Raw genomic sequence first — 25,159 nt, forward strand, 5'->3', positions numbered from 1 at the left:
TTAGGTAGAACATAATGGTGTCTACCAGCTCTTCTGTCTCCAGGGAACTTTTCAACTGTATCCCTCCCTTCCAGTCAACAGTTTTAGGTTAACAAGTGACTCTCTTTCCCACATAGCCTGGGTGCTTTTTCAACTGATGGTTTTGTTTGTTTATTTGTTTGGTCTCAGTGTGAGTAAAACTACACTGAGGTCTTTAAGAGGGGAGCCTATTTCCCAGAATACTTTGGGTCCCTTAGATGTGAACATCAGTCCTGTTGGTTTTCTAAGCCAGATATTTTGGGGACTCATCTCTCCAGTGGAGCTCCTAGGGTTTGGGGTGCCAGATAGGGGCACGAACCTCTTGCTCCTCTCAAAGTACCTGTCTGTTGAGATTGTTCCCTATTGTGTGCCATCACACCAGGGGTGGGATTTTTGTGAGAACATGTATCTGCCTCTCCTACTATCTCGATGTGGTCCTTTTATCTTTAGTGTGGAAAGCAGCAGTTTGTCTAATTTTCATATCATTTTCCAAGGGAAATGATTCATATATGGTTGTAAGTTTGGTGTGTTGTCTGTGGTAGGAGGTGAATTCAGGATCTTCCTATGCCACCATATCAGACTTCACCTATCTCATAAGTTTTAAATTGAGCCTCCATTCTGAGTAGCGTGATAAAATTTCACGCCATCTTGTTCTATCCCATCCAGGAACCCAGGACATGAATCATCCCTTTGTCCGGCATATCCACAGTGTGTACACTATGTGCCCATTGTCACTTAATAGCCATCTTGGTTATCAGATAGAATGTCTTGGTATTGCAGTGCTTGTGTTCAAGGAACCCTTATTTTACTTAGTGGTAGCCTCAAAACTCAAGAGTAGTGATGCTGGCAATTTGGATATGAGAAGCTGGGAAGTGCTTCCTTTAAGTGAAAAGATGAAAGTTCTTGATTTAATAAGGCATTTTTGTCACCTCACATCATTACAAGAAGAAAGGGGAGTATAATACAATAACACATATTGAGAGAGACCACTATTCTATTTTATTACTAATTGTTTTTAATATCTTACAGTGCCTAATTTATAAAATAAATTTTATCATAGATATGTATGTGTAGGGAAAAACAGTGTATATATAGGTTTCGGTACTATCTGTGGTTTCAGGCATCCACTGGGGTTCTTGGGTTGTATCCCCAATGGATAAGGGAGGACTACTGTATTCTATTTGTCCTCTGGATGAGGACCAAATCCAACCTGCTATAAAGACAGATACATAGCCTGTTTCACTGGTTTATACTTGAGCAATTCAAGCAACTTCCAGTGGCATAATTTGCCACTTGTTTTCAATCAGGGCCAGTTTTTATAAATGAGTATATTTTAGCACTAACAAAATCAAGTACAACTTAGATTGCAACTCTGTAGAGTAGAACAATAGTTTGAACACTTTCATATTTGAAAAAGGATAGTTGAAACTCTCAATTTACTCCATCTCTTTAGTTATGTATACTTCACGCAGCTACATTTTTCTGTCAATTTGATGTTTGACATATAAGTATATGTGTGTCATTACCTGTAACCTTATGATTTATTTTAAACTTCAAAAGAATTAAGGAATAATAGAAAGCTGGAGCTAATTTCTAACTTGATTATAATTTAGATTCAATAGCATTGTAAAATTTTCAGTAATATTAAGGTAAATAGCACATAAGTTAAACCATCCAAATCTGTAATACTTTGAATTTTCACTCTTGGCAAATGCCATCCCTCTAATCTGAGAGTAAATAAATTGTAGTCATTTGGGAGGATTTAGAATAATAAAGAAGCTATAATAATTGAGTAATCCATGAGGTCTAATTAGAAATGATATAAAAAATTATATTGGTGATGGTGGGGAAAGAACTTCTTGCTCAGGGAAGAACATCTGAGGTGTGTCTATAAAAACCTCAGCGACCCTACTTTTTTTAATCTGAAACATGAATTTTGACATAAAAAACTATAACTAGTCACAGCAAACAAGATAATAATATTAAATAAATCACATTCAGACAATTCAAACTTTAGTCCTAACTTTGACATCTTTGATATTTTTTGACACAACAATCATGTTTATATCATAAGGGTTGAATATCTGGGTTATCAGATATTAACATGTAATAATAACAGCAACTATCATTTGAGCAACCACTATGAGCGAGGTACTATGCTAGACGTTTATGTTGTTAGTTCTCAAAACAATTCTGTATCATACTGGTTATTCCCATTGTACAAATCAGAAAAGTGATATATAGAAAAGTTAAGTCACTTACTCAAATATAACTGGAAGCAGAATAACTGGCAGTCAAGTTAAGCCCAGGTCAACTGGACTTAGAAACTGTGCTCTTTCCACAACTTAGTGCTAAGGGGGGTCAAAGAGATGGTTATGAATATGCTAATTTGCTTTTCAGGAATTCTGTGCGGAAGGCACACATCTATGGAATTACTTTTAGTATTTCACAAGCATTTATGTATTTTTCCTATGCCGGTTGTTTTCGATTTGGTGCCTATCTCATTGTGAATGGACATATGCTCTTCAAAGATGTTATTCTGTAAGTAACTTTAAAAATATTAAGGTTATTAAAAATATTAAGATTATTCTATAATAAGGTTTTAACAAGTCTATGCAAAAATTTAAAGTAGGAAAAAACTCTTGTTCTAAGATGACGTTGGAGAGTTGAATCAACCAACTGATCAACTGATCTTGTCAATATTCCAAGTTGAGTTTAATCATTGAGTGGGCTAAAATTACCTAGCTCATGAAAATAATCATAAACTAAAATTTTAGTAATGCGTTGAACGGTCAGGAAGATGGCAAATTTCCTTATTGTAAAATGATGGCAGAAATAAATCATAATTAGAAAGTTGCTGGTGACCACAGACTCAAAACAGAGGGTCAAGTAGCTTGCTATTTACCTGCAGCCAAAGCTGGCCTTGAAAATAGGATAGGAATGCTTGACTGAAGTCTAGCAAAGGCTCTCTCCATTACCAGGCTTGGTATGACCCTGCCAACATGTGCCTTTTAGCCTCTATTTTCTTGGTTTTCAAGACTAAATGATGGTCTTTCTAATTGATGCATTACTTTTTTCAAACTATGCTAAATGCATTCAATTAGGTTGCAGTCTAGTCTTGCCAAAGGGAAGCCATTCTTTTTAAGGTCACTTGGCATATTTCTGCAATGATGGATTTTAAAGTACTAGTGAACAAAATTTTGTTTTTTGAACAGGGTCAACACAAGGAAAGTGAAAGTGTTTAAGACTCATTCTTTTATTTACATCCAAAATTAAACTAACCATGAGAAAAGTATATCCCGCAGTGCCCCCCCAAAAATGTATACATTTTAAGAGATGTTATCCATGTATTTTCAAAGTTGAATTACAGTAACAATGTGTAGTATGACATTGGCTCAAAAGATGGCGTTAATCAAATGAACGTGTCATTCATTGTATTCCAATTTTAGCAGTTTTTTTCCTTTCTTAAAATGTGTATACATTTTTTTTTGGCACCCTTTGTATATTCTCGTATCAATCGATATGCCAGCAGGAAACAAATGGCACTGCAAATGGGGTAATTGAAGAGAGTTTGCTAAAGCGTATATTTACAGAGGTGTGAGAAGTGTTAAGGAAAGCAATACCAAGGGGGGCTGTTAACACCTCATCAGTTCCCAGCTGGGAAGTGCCGAGACTCTGAACCTAAAGGATAGGAGGAGGGAAAGAATTCCAGAACACAGTATAGGGGCTTTCTGTCATCTTTGGTGGAAGGATACCAACAACACAACAATCCAACAAGAAGCCAACCAAATAAATACCCTGGCCTCACTCTCCCCCAGGCCTCCCATCCCCTGCTAGTGCCTTTCATTGCCAAACCCCATCAGAAGTCAGAGGACAAGAAAACCTCTTGCTGCAGTCCATGCAAGTCCTCTGACAGACGGGGATAGTACAAAATGGAGGTGGATAGAGTAGAAAGTGGTTTTGGAGGGACAAATGGAAATATTCAGCTCTGGGAATTACAACTTGGAGTATTTCTTATTGTCTAGAAATATTTCACTGAGGAAATGGATCCTGCTTTTTTGTTGTTTCGTTTTTACCATTAAAATGTTGCATTCTAGATAATTGGAAGACAATGTTTTAATCTTTCATACTAAAGCTAGATTACAGGCTGTACACTAAAGTTAGGCAGCTACATATGAGTTGTTCATCACTATTTTAAAATTTAGTTTTTGGTAACAACCTTACCAACTATTTAAGGGTGAGACTATACCCACCATGCCCATCCCCATGTACTTACAACACATTTTAATATCTTAGATTTAGGAAGTTTGGGAGATGAAAAAAATTTTAACTTCTCCATTATTCCGAGATAGAAAATTTCCTCCCCTCCCCTCCGCTTTCTCTGGGGGTAGTAAGTAGCTTTGTGGAGGTGTAGAGCCTCAGAAGTTTTAACCCTTCCTAAAAGTTGTTATAATCTATATTCATTCTTTAAAGAATGTATAATTGGAAAATAGACCTTTAGCTTAGGACAATTAATTGTTTTCTCTGTGTAGTATCATTAATTATTTTAATTGTAAGAGGAAAGCTATTTCTAATGAAGACTTACTTTCCTAATAAAAATTCTTTACAGTGATTCTTGTCATTTGCATGGGAATGCGGAAGACACCACAGACTGGAAGTCAGGGCTGTAGATTCAATAGGAAGCATCACTCCTTGTCGGGTGCTGACCAAGTCCCTGAAGCTCTCTGTGCTTCAGTTCCTTCAGCTCTAAAAAGGGTGTATAACTAGTTATTAAAATTACTTGAGACCACAAGTCAGGTTCAGTTATGAGCCACTTCCTGAAAGAGAACAACTTTGGAAACTTCCATTAACTCTAGGAAATTAGAGGCTCCCAAAGGACGCCAGAAGGCAGGAGAGTTAAAGAGACACTTGGCAGCGATCTGCCTTTATTCTGGGTTTCCTTTGTTACTGGAATTTCAGGGGAATGTGTATGGGGTGTGGGCATGACTAAGGGATTAAAAAAAGAATCAGTACTGGTTAGCAATATGTCTTTAGACTTTCAGACATATGCAGTTAATTATTCCATGTTTCCCTGAAAATAAGACCTAGACAGACAATCAGCTCTAATGCATCTTTTGGAGCAAAACTTAATATAAGGCCCGGTCTTATTTTAATATAAATTATAGTAAAATAAGACCGGGTCTTATATAATATAATGTAATGTAATGTAGTGTAATGTAATGTAATTAACATAATACTGGCTCTTATATTAATTTTTGCTCCAAAAGACGCATTAGAGCTGATTGTCTAGCTAGGTCTTATTTTTGGGGAAACAGGGTACAAGCTAATTTTTGAATTCCTCTCTTTCTGGTCTAGGGTGTTTTCAGCAATTGTGTTTGGTGCGGTGGCTCTTGGACACGCTAGTTCCTTTGCTCCAGATTATGCTAAAGCCAAGCTGTCTGCAGCCCACTTATTCATGCTGTTTGAAAGACAACCTTTGATTGACAGCTATAGTGAAGAAGGCCTGCGGCCTGTGAGTTCCCTGCTGCCTGATGAGTTCTTGGTTAATTTTTTCCTAAAAGCTTACTGTCTGCTCGATTATTACTATAGGATAAATTCATAGTGATTACACTGACATTTATTTATTTTTGTGATAGTTACATGGCTAATATTTGGCCAACTCTTTTGGCATTTTTAAATTTCTTAGAGAGTTTCAAGGATTCTGAAGTTTAGCATATCAAAAGTAAAACAACAACAAGAAAATCCAGATGTACTTGCACTGGATAATTTCAGTGAAAGTTGTTAATCATTTCTGCATGAAGCTATATGCATATAATTCTGTGTTTAAATGCAATGAATGATTTGGCTTTAATCACATTTTGTAATGACTGAGTTACAATTGGTTAAGAGGGCCACTTTATTCACAGTAAGAATAATAATCCTATACTTCACTATCTCCAAAGTTAACTCAGACTTAAGATCGGATGTTCTTTGCATGACACCAGCTGCTGCACATTTTAATGCACGAGAAGCAGTGTGAGGAAAGGGCTGGGGACGTACACAATCTTCCCAGGACTTTACCAGGTATTTCACGTAAGGAAATTGCTGTACCTGGTGAATGAGATAAAGAGAGTGAGAGAAGGAGGCTGCCAGGGCCTGAGACAAGGGCTGTCCACTGAGACTGCAGGTAGAAACTGTTCTAAATTCCAAGCCCTTGGGCCTTTGGCCACTGACTTGGCACCCACCTCAAAATCATCATTTGAGAAAGCTAATATTTGTCTTAAATGATCAGAAATCAAGGTTACGTAACGACTCTCTGTACTGTGACTACCTAATCTAACCTATACCCCCATCTCCCTTTTTCATTTTATATAATAACTTGCTATCGATATTGACTGGTACCAGCACTTGTACTGAATATGAGTTTTATGTTTCTCTACTATAGTTTTTGGTAAAGTTTCCTTGAAATAATACTTTTTATTCCAATAATTATGAGACCAATTCTAATAGCAATATTTTTTTAAAAATTTATTTTAGAGTAAGTTTGAAGGAAATGTGACATTTAATGAAGTCATGTTCAACTATCCCACCCGGCCAAACGTGCCCGTGCTTCAGGGGCTGAGCCTGGAGGTGAAGAAGGGCCAGACGCTGGCCCTGGTGGGCTCCAGCGGCTGTGGGAAGAGCACGGTGGTCCAGCTCCTTGAGCGGTTTTATGATCCTATGGCTGGAAAAGTGGTGAGCACACTTTCTTAAATTAGTCACCTGATTTAAGGCTATCTACTTCAAGTGGCTAAACCAATATTCCCATAATGAGAAAAACTGGACAAGACCTGTATTCCTCTTTGATACAATAACCACATTCTATAAACCTCAAACTGTCACCCATAGTCACACAAATATAAGGGAACAAGCGGGTAGAACATCTGGAATTTAGTTCAGAAAACACTGAATGTGAAGGTGACCTCTACACGGTCATGGGCCTTTTGAGCCAGCTTGATCCTAAGTAAACGTGGATCCTGGTTTAAAAGGTAAGCCAAACTCCTGGCAGAATTCTAAGCAGGCTCCCAGGATGGGCAGTGCCTGCTTATGCCCTCCCCATCTCCTTCTGCTTTGCCTTCTCTCTCTAACCCTGAACTCAAGGCTCTCTGACTTTGATCCTGACCTCCAGCCCTTTATTTGGTTTTCATCATTGATTTTTCTGGTATCTAGCCCCTGGCTCTCTTCCACAAGTGAAGGCTTGGTTCCTCCCTTACTGATAAGGCCTGCCTCTCCAATTATTGGGATGGCATCCACTGACTAAGCCCTGGGAGCCTACGCCGGGAGTAGATAGTCACCAAAGTATTAAACCTTATTTAGTTGTTTCTTTTGGGGAAATCTTATGCTTCCACTATTACAATTACTCTGCAGGTATGAATACAGGCAAACACTCTGTAGGTCTGGTGTACTAATACTATGGTGGGAATTTCTTTCTTTATTGAGAGGTCAAGACTACTTGGACTTGTGTCTGTTCCTTCCCTGGTGACTTTACCTTGCAGGGAGCTGCACGCTCAGTTACTGCTTCACAAGGCTCTTCCGGAAGCATCATGCCCCCTGCTTATAGCAAACAAAAATAAAATACCACCGACAAAACCCTTTTCCCAAAGACACTGCCCTGAGAGCTTGTTCACGTTCCCTTGAACTTTTGTCTTTAGTCTTGTCACAAAGACAAAAGTTTAAGGCTGGGAGTTCTCAGGAGAAAGAGAGGCAGAGGTAGGACAAGAGTAACCAAGTTTCAGAATCTGGGGCTGTGCTACTGATCTGCTTTTTGTTCTGGTATGCCCGCAGGAGGGGGACAGAGTCCTGTTGAAAGAGTGGAAATCATTCAGAGGATAGCATATTTTTTTCCATCCTTTTAACACTTTATTTTGAGATGCAGTTGTAAGAAATAGAGCAGGGGTGTCCAAACTTTTTTCAACGTTTTTCACCAAGGGCCATATGTGGTAAAATACCCAAACAGCCGGCCCACTCACGTGAGGTGAAGTACGTATTGCCTCACCTGGTTTATTTAAGTAAACTAAATATATTTTTGGAATTTGCTGCGGGCCAATTAAAAATGGATTGCGGGCCGCAGTTTGGACACCCCTGGAATAGAGAGATATAATTGCAGGCTTCTGACAGGCACAAGGTACACTTGCCCAGAGGAGGGCAGATAAGGACAAAGACAGGAACGTGGAAAGACAGGGCCAAACATGCTACCACTTTGTGCCAGTTACACCAAGAGATAGCCTGAACACCATAAAAATCATTTTGTTGGTTATGTTGCCCTCCAACAATGTTAAGTGCTTAAAGGCTATGAGGCTGGGTATTTCACAAACTGCTGATGCCCACATGCAACAAAATCCTCCAATCCTTAATCTAGTAACTTACTGCTTAGTTGTTGTTTTTTTTGTGTTTTTTTTCCTTTTTAAGCCCTTCTTATTGTTTGTGGACTTTGGTTTCCAGATCCTAGATGGTCAAGAAGCAAAGAAACTCAACATCCAGTGGCTCCGAGCCCAACTGGGCATCGTGTCCCAGGAGCCCATCCTGTTTGACTGCAGCATTGCCGAGAACATTGCCTACGGAGACAACAGCCGGGTCGTGTCACGGGAAGAGATTGTGAGTGCAGCCAAAGCAGCCAACATCCATCCTTTCATCGAGACCTTACCGCACGTAAGTTAACTGGTACCTTCTTAGGATGAAATCAGAATGTAGTTTTCCTCCACAAAACATTTCCTGAAGTTATACTCCAACAAAGTCTTATAACAGAATATGTCTATTTACTAGCACTGGGGCCTTGGATAAGACACTGAACTTCACGATACCAAGTTTTCTTGTGTCATGTCTATCTCATACAAATGTAGTAAGAGGCAAATAATGTGATGTCAGTGTAGCATCTCTCGGGTTGCAAACTGGTAGTTGTGGGATGCATTCCAACTGCAGCCATGTTTGGTTTATCCCTTATGGTACTTTCATTTTTAATTAAACACTTTATTTTGTTTTACTTTACCTACTTTCCTCCAATGACATCTTGCAAAACAACTATGACACTGACATGGATACAATCCACTGCTCTTCTTCAGATTTCCCCAGTTTTACTTGTGTGCATTTGTATATGTATGTATTTAGTGCTATGCAATTTCACTGCCTGTGTAGACTCATTTATTCATTGTCACAGCCAAGATACAGAACATTTCTATCACCACAAAGATCCCTCATGTTGTCCTTTTAAAGCCACATTCCCACCCTTACTCCCCCCAATCTCTGGCAACTACTAACTGTTCTCCATTTCTTTAATTTTCTACTTTAAGAATGTTATATGAACATCCATACAGTATATAACCTTTTGAGATTAGCTTTTTTCACTCAGCCTAATTGCCTGAAGTTGCTGTATCAACAGTTCATTCTTTTTTATTGCTGAATAGTATTCCATTGTATGGATGTGCCAGTTTGTTTAACCAATCACCTGTTGAAGCATACTTAGGTTGTTTCCAGTTTGGGGCTATTAAAAAAATAAAGCTGATATAAATTTTTGTGTGCTGAAACGTTTTAGTGTGAACCTAAGTTTTTATTTCTCTGGGATAAATGTCCTAGTGTGCAATTGTGGGGCCATATGGTAATTGCATGCTTAATTTTCTAAGAAATTGCTAAACTATTTCCCAGAGAGTGGCTGTGTGCCATTTGACATTTCCACCACCAAGTATGAGTGATAGTTTCTCTATCTTTGCCAGCATGTGAGAACTGCACCATTCTCAGAGGTGTAGTGACATCTCAGTGTTTTGATTTCCTAATGGCAAATGATGTTGAACATCTTTTTATATACTTATTTGCCATCTATATTTCCTCTCTGGTGAGATGTCCCTTCATGTCTATTGCTCATTTTCTATTTGGGTTTTTTTTTTCTGTTTTGACAGATTTTTATATATTCTAGTTATTAGTCCTCGGTCAGATATGTAGTGTGCATATATTTTCTGCCAGTCTGTTGCTTTTTTTCCCCATCCTTTAACAGGACCTTTTGCGGAGCCAAAGTTTTTAATTTTGATGAAGTACAATTCATCAGTTTTTCTTTTCAGATTGTGCTTTTGGTGTCAAGTGTAAGAATTCTTTGTCTAGCCTCAGGTTCTAAAGACTTTTTTTTCCCTAAAAGTTTTATGCTTTTATAGTTTATACTAAGTCCATGGTACATTTTTGGTTAATTTTGGTAGAAGGCTGTTTATTTGATTCCTTTGGAGAAGACATGTACTTTCCAGTCTCCAGGGTCCCCAACTCCCTATTACCTCGTGGCTACTATGATGGTAGCCAAAGTGCAGTGAAGTCAATACAGACTTGAAAAATATCTAAGGTGAGAGTTCAATGAAATGATTTTCTTCAGCAGCTGATAAACAGGAGTAGTCCAGAAAAGATGACTTGAGATCCCTAAAACTGAGGGCAGGAATCATTCATTTAACATCTGCAGTTCCACTGGATGAAACTGAAATACAGCTTAAATTTATTTTTACTGTTATATCGCTACGATTAGAAGTCACATACACAAAATTTAAAACCGTCCATGTTGGTTAACCTTACAACTCTTAACATAGTCATTGACTTCAACCAAGTATTGATTTGACTGTGAATAGAAAAACTTCAAAGCTTCAGCTTTTAATTTAGCTGACATTGAATTTTAGGACCTTAATTCACATGATGTTCATACACTGAATTCAGTTCACTGTAAACTGAACTGACTCAGTTTGTACTTTTATTAATTCTATGCTTTTTTGGTTTAGAATGTCTCTCAAATTCCAGCTCCCAACTTCTCTCCAAAGGTATCTTTACCTCCTCCTTCTCTCACCTTATCTGTACAATTTCTACTTCCTTTTTCTGGTCTTTCATAGCATGTTTTGTATACTACTCATTTGATACTTACTTGACCTTATATTGAATGCTGTATATGTATTCTCTCTTTAGATTATAAATTCCTTCAGGGTAGAAACAAAGCTAAATTCATTTTTTGTATTTCCTACAATTCTGGGCATAACAGGTACTCAGTAAATATTTAAGTGAATGAATGAGTTTAAGAGAATAAACTAGGCTCCATGTGGGTCACATGAATATATGAAACATTTTTAAAAACCTTAAATATTAACATTTAATCTTTTGAGGACTCTAGTAACATCAGGCCAATTGACATTATGGTAATGGTAGGAAAATTCAAAAATTTGTTGCAAAATACCATTGAGAACTAAAGTCACTAGTTTTCTATTTTGATTTTGAAAATGAACAGTCTGTTAAATGGAAAACATTAAACAGACAATTATGTAGTTGCTATAGAAACTTTTTAATGATTCCAAATATTTTTTCCTTATAAATAGAACTGTCAAATGTTAAAAAGTGAAAGTTTATTCAATATAGCATTAATAATTTTTCTGGATTAGAACTTTATTAATTTTATTAATGACTCACTTGCAGAAATATGAAACGAGAGTGGGAGATAAGGGGACTCAGCTCTCAGGAGGTCAGAAACAGAGGATTGCTATTGCCCGGGCCCTCATCAGACAACCTCGAATCCTCTTGTTGGATGAAGCTACATCAGCTCTGGATACTGAAAGTGAAAAAGTATGGCCTTCCACCTAATGTCTCATTTAATCTGTAAAAGAGAAGATTTTGTGTGTGTGTGTGTGTGCGCCATCAACATATTTTGAAAAAATATATAAGCACCGAAAGAAGTAAACAGAACATTAGATAATAGTTATTTTGATGTAGAATATTTTATTCTTTCCAGTATTTTTAGTTTTTCTAAAATGATCACGTATTACTTTTAGAAATTTTAAATACTTATGATGATTAGTGTAAGAATCTATTTTTGTTATAATTAAAAAGAACATAACTTATGGAATATCCAATTATATAAATACACATGCATAAAGCTGAAGATTCAAAGAGATAAGAAAGGAAATAAGTTTTCTTGCTTGGATGGTAAAATTTTTAAATTTCCTTTAATGTTAAAATTTATTTATATAATTTTTAAGATAAGTCTTCTGTTCTGATTTATCACTAGATTGTCCAAGAAGCCCTGGATAAGGCCCGGGAAGGCCGCACCTGCATTGTGATCGCGCACCGCCTGTCCACCATCCAGAACGCAGACTTGATAGTGGTGTTTCAGAACGGCAGAGTCCAGGAGTGTGGCACCCACCAACAGCTGCTGGCACAGAAAGGCATCTACTTTTCCATGGTCAGCGTCCAGTCTGGGACACAGAACTTATGAACTCTTGTTATATACTAAATCTTAAAAATAAACTCAAATCATTCTCCAACTTTTGCTGACTTGTAAAAGAAGTTTTTAAGTCACGGTAAAATGTTGGTATGTCTTATTCCAGATTAATTTAGAACATCCAATTTGGGCTTTGGTATTACAACATTGGAAACTGCGAAGTTATAAACGACAACTTTCTTGATGAAATGTGAAAACAGCCCAGCTCTTCCTGAGTTATCAGAAACATCAAGAGAAAGAAGGGCAAAGTTCAGGTATAGAAAGCTGTAGAATTAATAGAAGTCACAGAGGGAAAACTCTTATGGTCCTAAATAGTTGGGTAGATGACAGGATGTTTTAGGAACAATTTTCCCAAGTACAAAGGAAAAATAAATCGTTCAAAAGCCTACTCTCTTCCTTGGTAGGTTTCCAAATTTATCCTATTGAGGAATTGAAGTTTTTAAAAATGACTGTATCCCCGGCTTTATCATCAAAGTCCAAGAGTAACTGAAAATTTCCTTATACAAGGTAACTTTGCAGGCACACATTTGTTCCATAAAACAAGAAAGAGACATATTAAGTATTTCTTCTAAGAAATGTTTAAAACTCATGAATAAAAATTACACATATTATCTCGTTACAAATTGCTCTATTGGAAATATCAACAAAATGCTATTTCTATAGCAGCAGCATTACTTTTTACAAATAATTCTAATTTTCCCAGAATATGAATCCATTTCTCCTACCAAGAGGAAATATGTTTAAAGAGCAAAAAGAAATATCCAAGACAACCTTGGAAGCTAATCACACTGAAGTGTTTTTTTTCCATAATTTATTGCAGCAATATCAATTTTCATTGCTGTGACAAGTTGTTTAGTCAGTAAACTACTCAAACCAAGTCCTTCTATGTGTAATAAACCATATACTATATTACCAAAGAATGTTTCAAATGTGACCATGTGTATCAGCAGATGGCATTTCAGATTAATCAAGAGAAGAACAGGGCAAGGAGTACATTAGCACAGTGACGCAAGGTGAGCAGAATTCAGCCTGCTCTTGTTGCCACACTTGCATGACGGGGATTATGGGGCATCTGCCCCTGAAATTCTGATTCAGTAGGTCTTGGAAGAGGCCCAGGAATCTCCCTGTGAAAAGCAATCCAGGTGATTTTTAACTTCAGGCAATGTAGGGAAAACATGTTAAACCATGAGTAAAAAGAGGCTTCTCTGCAGGAGGTGATCAGTTTCTAAACTACCCAACTCTTTAGATATTATTTAAAAACAATCAACCGAATGATTCTACAGCGCCTGGCAATTTAGTCTACAAAATTGTACTCGTGAGGAATAAGGTCCATAGTTCACATTTCATCTTCCTATTCTGTAGTAACTTAAGGATACATCAAATGCCACAGAAGCCAAATCTGAATGTTTTCACAAAGAAATGGTAAACGAGTCTTATCAAATTCAGAACATATGAAAATTTAAGAAAAGGGACATACACAAACAGTACACTAAATATATTATAATCTTTATGTGGTAGATTGCTACAAAAATAGTCCCCAATGAAGCATGTCCCCCTGGTGCCCAGTCATTTACATTTACAAAGTCATTTACAAAATGACTTTGCTATTCCTCTTATCAAAAGATAAGACTTATCCCCAACCCCTTAAATCTGGACTGCCCTTGTAACTTGTTTTAACCAACAGAATGCAAAAGCAGTGACATCATGTGACTTCAAAGCCTACGTCTCAAGAGGCCTTGCAACTTCTACGTTTCCCTCTTAGAACACTCCCACTGCCAAGTACATAAGTCTAGGCTAAAATACTGACTGATCAGACACTACGTGGAGAGTCCCAGCCACCAAGTCTCCAGACAGTGTGTGAAGCCATCTTAGATGTACCAGCCTCAGGCCAGCAGCCTGGTGACTGCAACTGCTTGAATAACTCAGGCAAGAGAGCAGCAGAACCATCCAAACGGGCACGATCAAAACTGACACAATCATGAGAAATAATAAATCGTTGACAAGACTATAAGTTCTGGGTGGTTTATTATACAACAATACATAACTGAGATCCGAAAGTATAAGGTCAAACAGGAATGAATCACTTATTCAAACACAAAACAAGAAACTGTATGATTCTGAGAATTTTACTTTCTAAGAGTAAAAATTACAAAATTGAAGAGGAGAAAAAAATCTGTAAAATCCTGAGATTCTGATAGTCAATATCTAATCCTCTTAAAGTCACTGACAACTATTTTTAAATACAAGTGCTTTAATTTTATATTCACAAGACTAATTACAATATAGTATAATGCATTTTGTTAGGGCTTTTTTGTGTCAGAGGGTGTAAACCTCCCTACTACAAATTAAGTCTCCTGTCTGTTCAACAGAAACTTTTGTTTTAATTCTGCTAGGTCACCATTAAATTGTAGTGGTTGTACCCAAACATAGTTGGCTTGTATCCCTGCGTGAGCGTGGGAGACACTGATTGCAAGGAAATGAGCATCCAATCGTGTATTTCACACCCTCTGGCAACTAGAAAACGTTAAAGTGCTTGAAAGATACACTCTACAATGATGTTCAGAGAGAGAATTTATAACCAATACAGGTACCAACAAAAATAAATTGAAAAATTAGAGTAAGACTTGCATTGTTAAAAGTTGTAGATTTGCATTGTTGAGGCTTATCTTAAACTTTGCATAGTTCTATATTCACTATATCATAATTCGCATTACTGCTGCATCAGAGGAAGCTTAAAAATATTTCTACTTCCTATGTCTGAATAAATTTAGAGAGCATGATTCTATAAATTTCTACATTTAACAGGTTTCTCTCAAGTCAACATTCCTTCCTATGTCACTTCAGCAACCTACTCCCAGCACCCAGTTTAAATGATATATTTTGGTTACGTGCTTCATGAGTAGCCTCTAAAGATGAGCAGAGTTCATCAGCTGCATCATGTCATGGAAAGCACGGAAAATCAGCTCAACTAGCTTTTCTGCATCAGTCTCTGGACATGATTTCCAGGCTGAACAGGCCACAACAAACCTGTGAAGCACAAATAATAAATGATTAAGTGATATGCAAAAATCACAACACAAAAAAGGCTCCAAATGGTGACAGTGATATAGCCATGACCTTTCTCCATCTGGCTATTCCTATATGAAATATGAATTATTGATAACATTAGGTAAATGTAACCTGACACAATGGAAAGTAAAGCCATATTATACAAAATGCAAGGAACACCTAATTTACTATGTGACTAGAGACTATGGACAAACAGGAAAAAAATTAGGCAGAGCTCAAGAGTGCTGTGGAATAAGGTCTGATCGTATTAAACAAGCAAAAAACCCACCTCTTCCTAAAAAAGACCTTCCTTCCTAAAGTGCTCTGAATGGAATGAGGTGGAATACAAATTCATGTCATTGTTTGCAATGAAACTTGAACTATTTTAAAAGAAAAATATACATAGCACTTGAAGGGAGTTAGAAAATATATAATAAAATAGAGAAAGAAGAGGTGGAAAAAAGCTATTTCTAGAAAAGCCGGAGAGAAACTCTCTCGGGACCATCTTCCACCATCTCCTACTAGGTCCTCCTGATGAAGAAATCCCCTGGCTGGCAGGTGATAAAAGTGACACCAAAAGCTGAAGGAAACAGGCAAGAACTCTGCTTCCAGTGGGCTCAGAGCAGAAATCGGGCTACTGGCTGCCTTGGAACTCTCCTACTTTCCAGACACTCCAATTTTCTATAGCAAAATATGCACTAAGCTCCAGTTAAAGCCGAAATGTGCAATGTAAAGCTTGTGAACCTTGAATTTTCATATCACAAACTCTGGCCCAGTATACAATGATGAAACTAATGTCTGAGTGGATTATATTTGCTGAAAGAGATACAGGAACCTACAGAAAATCTTGCCTTGTTTTCATCAGTGATTCATCTCACTAGTCATTTTCCAGCTATATTGGGCACATAATTCTCAAATACTTAGCAAAATCTAAATATATTTCTTTGCGAAGATCAACAATTCCTATTTAAGTGTTAAATTTTTTAAAAATTCATTTATCTTTCTAAATTATAGAAATAGCTATCTTCACAAAAGAATGTACACAGATACCACTAACAAAGAAAAAATGTTTTGCTTCATAAGTGAAGAATCCAAGTTATGTTATTTTTGCCTATAAGTTGGTAAAGAATGTTTTATAATCCTTAGAGTTGGCAATGATGTGATGAAATAAGAAAGGATATATATCCTTATTTGTAATAGTGAAAAACTATAAATAGTAGGTAATCCTTAAGACTAGACATTATTCAACCATTAAGAGATCTCAAAGCATATTTAATGGCATTGGGAATCACTCGAAATATTAAGTGAGAAAGAACTTCACAAAAAGGACAGTAAAATAGTCATAATGTGATCTAAATTTTTCAGTATTTTACAAATTTTAAAAAATGAGCATGTAGTACATTTAAAACAAAATGTAATTTCAAAAATGACCAATTTTCTTTAAATCATACAATTTTCACATCTCACAATGAATTAAAAGATCCCTTCCAGACAATTTCCATGCATTTCATTTGAAAACTATTTGGGGTATAGCCATAGTAATGACTCATAAATGTATACCTCTAGCCCTAACCTCTTTTCTAAGCTCCACACTCATATGTCCAATTGACTACTGACATATACTCTTGTATATAAATATAATAAATTCCTTACTAGCAGAAATCTCAAAGTCAACATGTACAAAAATTTTTTAAATAATTTTTAATTTTTCAATTATAGTTGACATACAATATTATATTAGTTTCAGGTGTACAACATAGTGATTATTCACTTATATAACTTCTGAAGTGATTACCCTGATAAGTCTAGTACCCATCTGACACCACACAGTTATTACAATATTATTGACTATATTCCTTATGCTATACTTCCATCCCCATGACTACTTTCTAACAGCCAATTTGTACTTCTTAATCCCTTCCTCTTTTTCACCCATACCCACAACCTCCCTTCCATCTGGCAACCATCAACATGTTCTCTGTATCTATGAGTTTCTTTCTGTTACAAACATAATTCTTGATTCTACCCTAACGTGTCTACAAGCCTATTCTCCCCTAATTTTCTCCATCCCAGTAAATGCCACCATCACAATCAGCAATCCATCAATAAGTCCTACTGGTTCTACCTCCAAAACATATCTCCAATCCCTCCACTTCGCTCCACCTTCATTATCACAACTATGTTGTTCAACTTACCATCTGTGCTTCCTAACTGATTTGCTCATTTCATTCTTGCCCATATCACTGTCTACCTAATTTAGATGCCATTTGGCAGGCCTTTGGTCCTTTTTACATGTAAATAGCACACGTAACATTCATACTTAAAACTGGTAAAATACTTCCCATCATGCTTAGGAGAAAGCCCAAACTCCTTATCGTGTTACAAGGCCCTACGTCAAATAAACAGCCCAACCACATCAGTATCTCCAGGAGTATTATTTTCAAAGCTCTCCAGGTCATTCTAATGTGCACTCAGGGTTGAGAAAACTGCCCTACATGATTTAGCTCTTATCTACCGCTTCTACTACTACCCTCCTACTCAATTGTTAATTTATAGTCATACTGCCTCTTTCTTTTCCTTATAAATGTCAGGCTTATCCCTACCCCAGAACTTGTATACTTATGTTCAACAACGTCACTGTGAAAACATTCCGAGTATACCATATTTACGAGGCATTGTTATAGAGCTGGGGATACAACAGCAAACAAATTGAATACCTTGTTCTTGTTGGCCTATATTCTAGGAAGGGAGATAGACAACACACAGGTACACACACACACTGGTGCTTTTAAGTGTTCAAATGCAGCAGGTCTGTGTGGGAAAGGGAGAAGTGCTACTTTAGATGGCCAGGGAAGGCCTCTCAGGTGATAGCGGATATCTGTATAAAGTAAGGGAGTGCTTCTTGCATATATTTCAAGGAAGAGAGTACTAGGCCGAGGAAATCATGCCTGTGAATGCCTCGAGGAGGGGTCTTGCTTGGTATGTTCCAACCACAAGAAGGTCAGTGTGGCTGGAGGAGAGTGAGGCAGTCGGGTAGTTGCAGGAGATAAGGTCAGAGAGGTGAGAGCTAGTTCATGTCAGGTCTCACAGGAAGACTTTGGAGTTTACTGTGAGGGAAATGGGAAGTCTTGGAGGGTTTTGAGTAGAAGAATGATAATGACTTGAGTTATATTTTTAAAAGGACCATCAGGCTGCTGTGTAGAGAATGGTCTGTAGGGAGGAAAGGTGGAAGCAAGAAGACCACGTAGGAACCTGTTACAACAACCAAAGCGGCAGAAGATAGTGGCTTAGCTTGGTGGCAGCATTGGAGACAGCAAGCAGTGATCAGAGTCTGAAGGGCTCTTTTCTTGGCTATTCATCTGCGTAAGTCCTTCTGATCCTTAACAGCTCATCTTCCTTGTCAGTCCTCAGACTCCTTACCTGACCACTCTATATAAAGCAGTGTTCCATCTCCTCAGCAGTCAGTTACTCGCTATTACCACATCAACCTGCTTATTTTCTTCACAGCATTCATCACTATTTGAAGTTATCCTATTTGAAGTTATCCTTTTATGCTCAAGTAGAAACTAAAACTCTATTAAGAGGGGACTTTGTCTCTCTCATGTTCCTAGTACCTGAAACAACCCTTGGCACACTGTAAGTTCTCATTAAGTATTTTCTGAATGAATGATTGGGAGTTCTGCCCAGGATCATTAAACATGTTTTCGAAAAGTCAGAGAACCGAGGTATATCTGGCCAAAACTTTTATCACTGCATGCATTATGGGATCCACTACGGGTCAGGGACTACATTAGAACGCTTACTTATTCTCTGTATATGGTGATCATTTGAGACCTCTGACTCTCTATTATGAGAAAGAATAATAAGATCCATGTTTAAACTTTATCATTCAACCTTTAATCTATAGATCAATGTACACAAACTACATAATATGGGAATACACAATCCAAGGACTTAGATGCCAACAAATTCGAGTATCACTGGTATAACAGACGATCACACTTGACATGGAAGCAGATGGTAAGATTTTGAAAAAAAATCACTGACTATAAACTCTTTAAAAAAGGAAAAGTATGAAAATAATATATTAGAAACTGAAATATGTCATGCATATTATTCCAATTTTTCACATTCCATTGGAAGTGCCTCCCTCCAAACCTGCTTTCTTCTTATTCACCATAGTACTCAATGTAGCCACGTGACTTTTTTTTTATAAAGCCTCTTATGCTTTGAAAGACCCCTGTGAATAGACTGCCAGACTATGAACGAGGACCAAGCCTTTCTATCAATTCCATATTACCTTGTTCTCCACCCTCTCTTTCCCCTACCAGGTTTTAACATTTTCTCTTTTCCCCCAAAATTAAGTCAAACCCCATACAACTCAAATGAAATGCATCTGAATTGGTAAACCTTTTTTATAATATAAATTAATTTATCTAGTCTCTTGTCTTGGTCTCATGAATGACCACGTATTTAGAGGCTATGAAATTTTAACTGAATTTACCATAAAATACCTTAGGTAAAACAAGTATGTTAATGATTTTCGAGGATGGTGATGATGATATGATTACTGAGTCAATCTTCAATAGTGTTCTGCACAAAACACCTGAAGGACTAATTTGACAAATGTCTCAAAAGTAGGACAGAGATATGTATTTGTATTTACACATTAAATGTCTCAGTGGTAAAAATACTCATTAGCAAGTGATAGATGACAATACAATCAGAATCACAGTGTAGGGAAGACGTTCAAACAACAAAAATGATAGCTTTCTTACTCAACAGCATAGTCGGAATAAAAAGGGCAGCCTTACCTGTCATCTCTGATATTGTAGAAAAATCCCCAGCCATTGTGTACCATGGGAACCACTAATCCGTGGATTCTTAAATAACCAATCAGACTTGTTGACAGAACAAAGTTTCCACCTCCTCCACTGTGTAATACAAAGAAAAGATATTACACTAGGCTTATAGAAGTTTAAATTGTTTCTGAAGAACTTTTAACATTCAGGAAAACATAAACTGGTAAAGTTATAAAACAGTGCATTATATTACCTTTTGGAGAAAAGTGGGTCTGTAAAGAGTTCTGGAACAGGGAGACCTTCCTCTTTTGCTATGAGTGAAAGACCTAAAAGATGACGGTCAAATCCTACAATGAAACCCCAAATCGGCAGTCAGAAAATAAATTTTCAACATGAGAGAATTTTTTTTTTAAGACAGAATAATTCCAATATAAGTACCTTTACCAGTTGAACACTCTTGCATCATTTTATTATGTTTTGCAAAAGCTTGCAACATCTTTCGCTGCCGCTCAAGAAGCTGTATTAAAAACCAAGAGATACGGGATTAAATATATGGTGATGGAAGGAGAACTGACTCTGGGTGGTGAACACACAATGGGATTTATAGATGATGTAATACAGAATGGTACACCTGAAATCTATGTAATTTTACTAACAATTGTCACCCCAATAAATAAATAAAAAAGAAAAAACAAAAAAACACACCAAGAGATACTTAAATAACTGTCCAGAAACCAGACAAATATAGAAAAGAAAAACCTGAGCTCAAAGTAATTAGTTTGAGTAATCTGGGACAAAAAATGCTTTCTAGATAGACCTTGAGACACATACTTCTGTGTCTTCTTCACTTCTTCCACTGCCTTTTCTTTCCTATACGCCCTGCATCTTGTTTATTTCCTTCTCGGAACTTGTGGGCAGCACTGAAAACAGGAACTTTCTTTATACAAAACAAGTGTAAAAAAAGAAGCAACTATGATTTCAAACTAAAGAATAATTGTACAAAAATGATAATGAGGCAGTTGTATGAAATTAAAATAAATTAACACATACATAACTATGTCCATCAAAACTAAAGAAACAAATGCAATACCAAAATAGCACTGAGAAGGAACTACCCGGTTGTCTAAACATTTCCAAAAGAAAAGTATAAAACAAAACATAAAAACTGTATGAAAACAGGAATCTGTGATTTCAAAAACACATTCAACCACATCAAGAAAAGCTTCCTTTAAAAGGCACTTTGGAAGAGTCTGCATTTTACTGGTGTTATTCTAAAGATAGATCAATAGTGGCAAAATATTCAAGGTATTGAAGATACTTTGACTACAAAATGATACAAATGGGCTTCTTCTCAGACCTTCCCTGTTTCCAAATTCTTTCCAAGAATATACTTCACTGGCAAATGAACTAAAGTATTTTACTGATCCAGGGGAACTGAGATAAAGAAGTTGGTTTATTCAAGGGCCACGTTTCCTTTAGAACAATTTAACAAACTTTGTGAATTTTTTTCTTTTCAAATACTCACACTGGTAGAAGGGTCCTGCATGGACTGGCACCACCTGACTGCTTCTACTGTACATGATCGCACAGTCTCTGTACGGCCATGATAAAAATATCTTGTCATAGCTGTTTCATAGCAGCAACCAGGGCTACAAGAAAAAAATGAAAACAAGAGAATGTATCATAAGAAAGAAAATGCTCTTATGTTATTACAAAGAGAGTTTACCTAATAAAGCTGGTTTGATCAGAGACTAAGTTCTACAATATAGACTACAGTTGAGACTTTCAAAAACAAAGGCCATTTTCAGGATCAAAGAGCACGCAGAACATGGTATAATATGGAATGCTTCAAAGGATTTGTTGCTATCAGTTTACATATATTGGAGTCTGTAGTAGGTAGCCTCTAAGATGCCCCCCAGTGATCCCCACCTCCTGCTATTTATGCCCTGACTTAACCCCTCACTTTGAGTGTGCGATGGACTTAGTGACTTAGTTCTAATGAAAAGAATATGACATATGGGATGTCACTTCTGAAATTAGTGACATCCTGTCTTGTTCACATCTCCTTATGCTGAGGAAAGCCAGCTGTCATACTGGGAGCTGCCCTACAGAGAGACCCAGGTGGCAAGAAACTGAGGGAGGCCTCTTTACAATAGCTTGGGAGCAACTGAACCCTACTAATAATCATGAGTGAGCTTGGACGTGAATCCTCTCTGAGAAGTACCTTCAGATGAGAACACAGAGCTGGCTGATACCCTGACTGCAACCCTGCAGGAGACCTGAAGTCAGAGGCACCCGCTAAGCTGCAACCAGATTCCTGACCAACAGAAAATGTGAGATGACAAATGTTTATTGTTTTTAAGTTTGGGGGCAATTTGTTACACAGCAACAGATAATACAGAGTACTTGGCCTTTAGTTCCTTCACGTAGAACATGAATAGCTGTAGAATGAAGTGAAAGCATGATTTAAGAAGTTCCCCAGAGTGACGACTGTTTTCCTGGGCTGGAGAATGATATAACTATTTTAGATACAAAGCTCTCTTACTTTCCTGGGGGTGGTAATTTAAAGAGAACAAATGGATTAAAAATAAAAGGTTGGAACATGGGCATTAAGAAGACTCAAACAGAGTTATTGAGTCTCGTCTGTTCTGTGTTTCTGTAAGACTGTCTCCCTGAGATGAAATAGTATCCTTTCAAAATATGAAGGAGAAGATGCAAATAAAAATTCAAAAGACTGCTAAAATAACATTCTTTAAAAAATAGATTAAAAATGAAAGTAGTAAGAATGAATGACAAAATATCATTACTCTGCAAACTTTGATGAAATAACAGATCTTGGTAATGATCATCAATGGTTACTAAACCCATTAGATAAAAAACTCAGACAAGAAACTTTATCATAGATATTGGCTGACAACTGAACCCAATCTCAATCTGAAACAATAAAATAGAAAAACAAGAACAAGACTATTTCATTTATTGTTGTAAAAAATAAAAATAACTGATTATTAATCTCAAATCTCTAGATGTAAATACCAGTTTATAGGAAAAACGGGAGAAAGACCAGCATGTTTAACTGGTTTTATTTTTTACTTAAAAGGTAAATGCATAAAACAATAATATAAATTTAAGTTAATGGGCACACAATGTACAAAAATATAGTCTGTGACAATAATAAATAAAGAGGGCGATTCAGAGATATAAAGAAGCAGAGTGTTTGTATACTATTGAAACAAAGCTGGTATTATTTAAACTAGGTTGTTATAAATTTAAGATATTAACTGTAATCTCCAAGGTAACCACAAAGAAAACAGCTAAAGAATATACAGAAAAAGAAAGAAATGAGTCAAAATGGTACAATGGAAAAAAAAATCAACTAAATACAAAAAAGAGCAGTAATAGAAGAGTTGAGGCACAAAATACATAAGATCTACAAAAAACATAGCTACATGGCAGAAGCAAATACCTCCTTATCAGTAATTATTCTAAATATAAATAGATTAAAACTCTTCAATTAAAGGCAGAGATTGGCAGAATGGATTAAGAAAAACATGGTCAATCTATATGTTGTCTACAGGCGATTCACTTCACATGCACAGACATTAAGAGGTTAAAAGGATGAAAAAAAGATATCCCATGAAAATAGTAACCAAAAGAGTTCGAGTGGCTATATTATTACCAGACAAAATAGAGTTTAAGTCAAAAGGTTAAAAGAGGCAAACAGAGCAGTATATAGTGGAAAAGGTTTAATTCACAGAGAAGATATAACAATTATAAAAATACAAATACCAAACAACAGAGCCCTAAAATATATGAAGCAAACATTGACAGAATTGCAGAGAGAACTAGACAGCTCTACAACAATAGTTGGAGAACTCAATATTCAACTTTCAATTATGGATAGAACATGTAAATAGACGATCAATAGGAAAGAGAGGACTTGAACAATACTAAATAACTAGACGTAACAGACACATCTGGAACATTGCCACTCAACAACAGCAGAATAAAAATTCTTCTCAATGCACACAGAATATTCTTTAGGATAGACTATATGTATATATTAGGCCATGTAAGTCTCAGTAAATTTTAAAAGACTGAAATCATAAAAGTATCTTCTTCAATGGCAATGGAATGAAGCTAGAAATCAATAACAGAAAGAAAAGCTGAAAAATTCTCAAATATGCAGAAATTAAACAACACTTTTAAACAACCAATTGGTCAGGGAGAAATCACAAGGGAAATTAGAAAATGCCTTGAAACAAATGAAAAGGAAAACATAACGTACCAAAACTTATTGGATCAAGCAAAAGCAGCATTCAAAGGAAAATTTATAGTTGTAAAATCTACATTAAAAAGAAGATCTCAAATCATTAAACTAACTGCATACCTTAAAGAACTAAAAAGAACAAGTGCAAACTAGAACCAAACAGAAGAAAATAAGAGTGTAGATAATACAGAAAAATAAAATAGAGAAAGTTAACTAAACCAAAAGTTCATTCTTTGAAAAGGTTGACAAAATTGACACACCTTCAGCTACACTAAGAAAAAAAGGGAGATGACTCCAAATACACAATTAGCTATAAAAGAGACAGTGTTATTACTGACCCTACAGAAATAAAAAAGATTTTAAGATAATACTGTGAACAACTGTATACTGATAAACTGGATAACCTAGACAAAACAGACATATTCTGAGAAGCACAAAACCTACCAAATATGACTTAAAAAAAAAAAAAAAGCCACAGAAATCTGACTAGACCTGTAACAAGTAAGGAGATGAATCAGTAATAAAAACCTCTCAATAAAGAAAATCCTGGACCAGATGGCTTCATCGATGAATTCTAACACTGAAAGAATTAACACCAATTCTTCTCAAACTCTTCAAAAAAAAAAAAAAAAAAAAAAAAAACTGAAGAGGAGGGAACACGTCCTAACTCATAATCAGGCCAGCATTACCCTGACACCAAAACCAGTCAGACACTACAAGAAAAGATACTGTAAACCAATATCCCTTGTGAATATAGATGCAAAAATCCTCTACAAA

The 25,159-nt window shown here is 36.4% G+C and overlaps 2 protein-coding genes across 7 annotated transcripts in view; one reads left to right on the forward strand and one right to left on the reverse strand.

Moving 5' to 3' along the window:
• The window catches only part of ABCB4 (ATP binding cassette subfamily B member 4), a 72,200-nt gene extending 59,895 nt beyond the window's left edge, over nucleotides 1-12,305 (forward strand). For all 4 annotated transcript variants that reach the window (XM_019749762.3, XM_019749761.3, XM_088797780.1 and 1 more), the window contains 6 exons: nucleotides 2,419-2,559; nucleotides 5,374-5,530; nucleotides 6,535-6,732; nucleotides 8,479-8,685; nucleotides 11,461-11,607; nucleotides 12,050-12,305. In XM_019749762.3, the coding sequence (XP_019605321.3) occupies nucleotides 2,419-2,559; nucleotides 5,374-5,530; nucleotides 6,535-6,732; nucleotides 8,479-8,685; nucleotides 11,461-11,607; nucleotides 12,050-12,256 (1,057 nt within the window). In that variant the 3' untranslated portion in view covers nucleotides 12,257-12,305. The remainder of the gene's footprint in view (nucleotides 1-2,418; nucleotides 2,560-5,373; nucleotides 5,531-6,534; nucleotides 6,733-8,478; nucleotides 8,686-11,460; nucleotides 11,608-12,049) is intronic.
• Nucleotides 12,306-14,270: 1,965 nt separating this feature from the next.
• Nucleotides 14,271-25,159, reverse strand: part of CROT (carnitine O-octanoyltransferase) — a 53,767-nt gene continuing 42,878 nt past the window's right edge. For all 3 annotated transcript variants that reach the window (XM_019749765.3, XM_019749764.3, XM_019749766.3), the window contains exons 14-18: nucleotides 21,638-21,761; nucleotides 20,551-20,629; nucleotides 20,366-20,459; nucleotides 20,125-20,244; nucleotides 14,271-15,289 (exon numbers count right to left, since the gene is read on the reverse strand). In XM_019749765.3, coding sequence (XP_019605324.3) covers nucleotides 15,169-15,289; nucleotides 20,125-20,244; nucleotides 20,366-20,459; nucleotides 20,551-20,629; nucleotides 21,638-21,761 — 538 coding nt within the window. In that variant the 3' untranslated portion in view covers nucleotides 14,271-15,168. The remainder of the gene's footprint in view (nucleotides 15,290-20,124; nucleotides 20,245-20,365; nucleotides 20,460-20,550; nucleotides 20,630-21,637; nucleotides 21,762-25,159) is intronic.

Source organism: Rhinolophus sinicus, chromosome 4 (genome assembly GCF_057876585.1).
Source record: "Rhinolophus sinicus isolate RSI-liver-muscle chromosome 4, RSI-T2T, whole genome shotgun sequence".
Classification (NCBI taxonomy): Eukaryota; Metazoa; Chordata; class Mammalia; order Chiroptera; family Rhinolophidae; genus Rhinolophus; species Rhinolophus sinicus.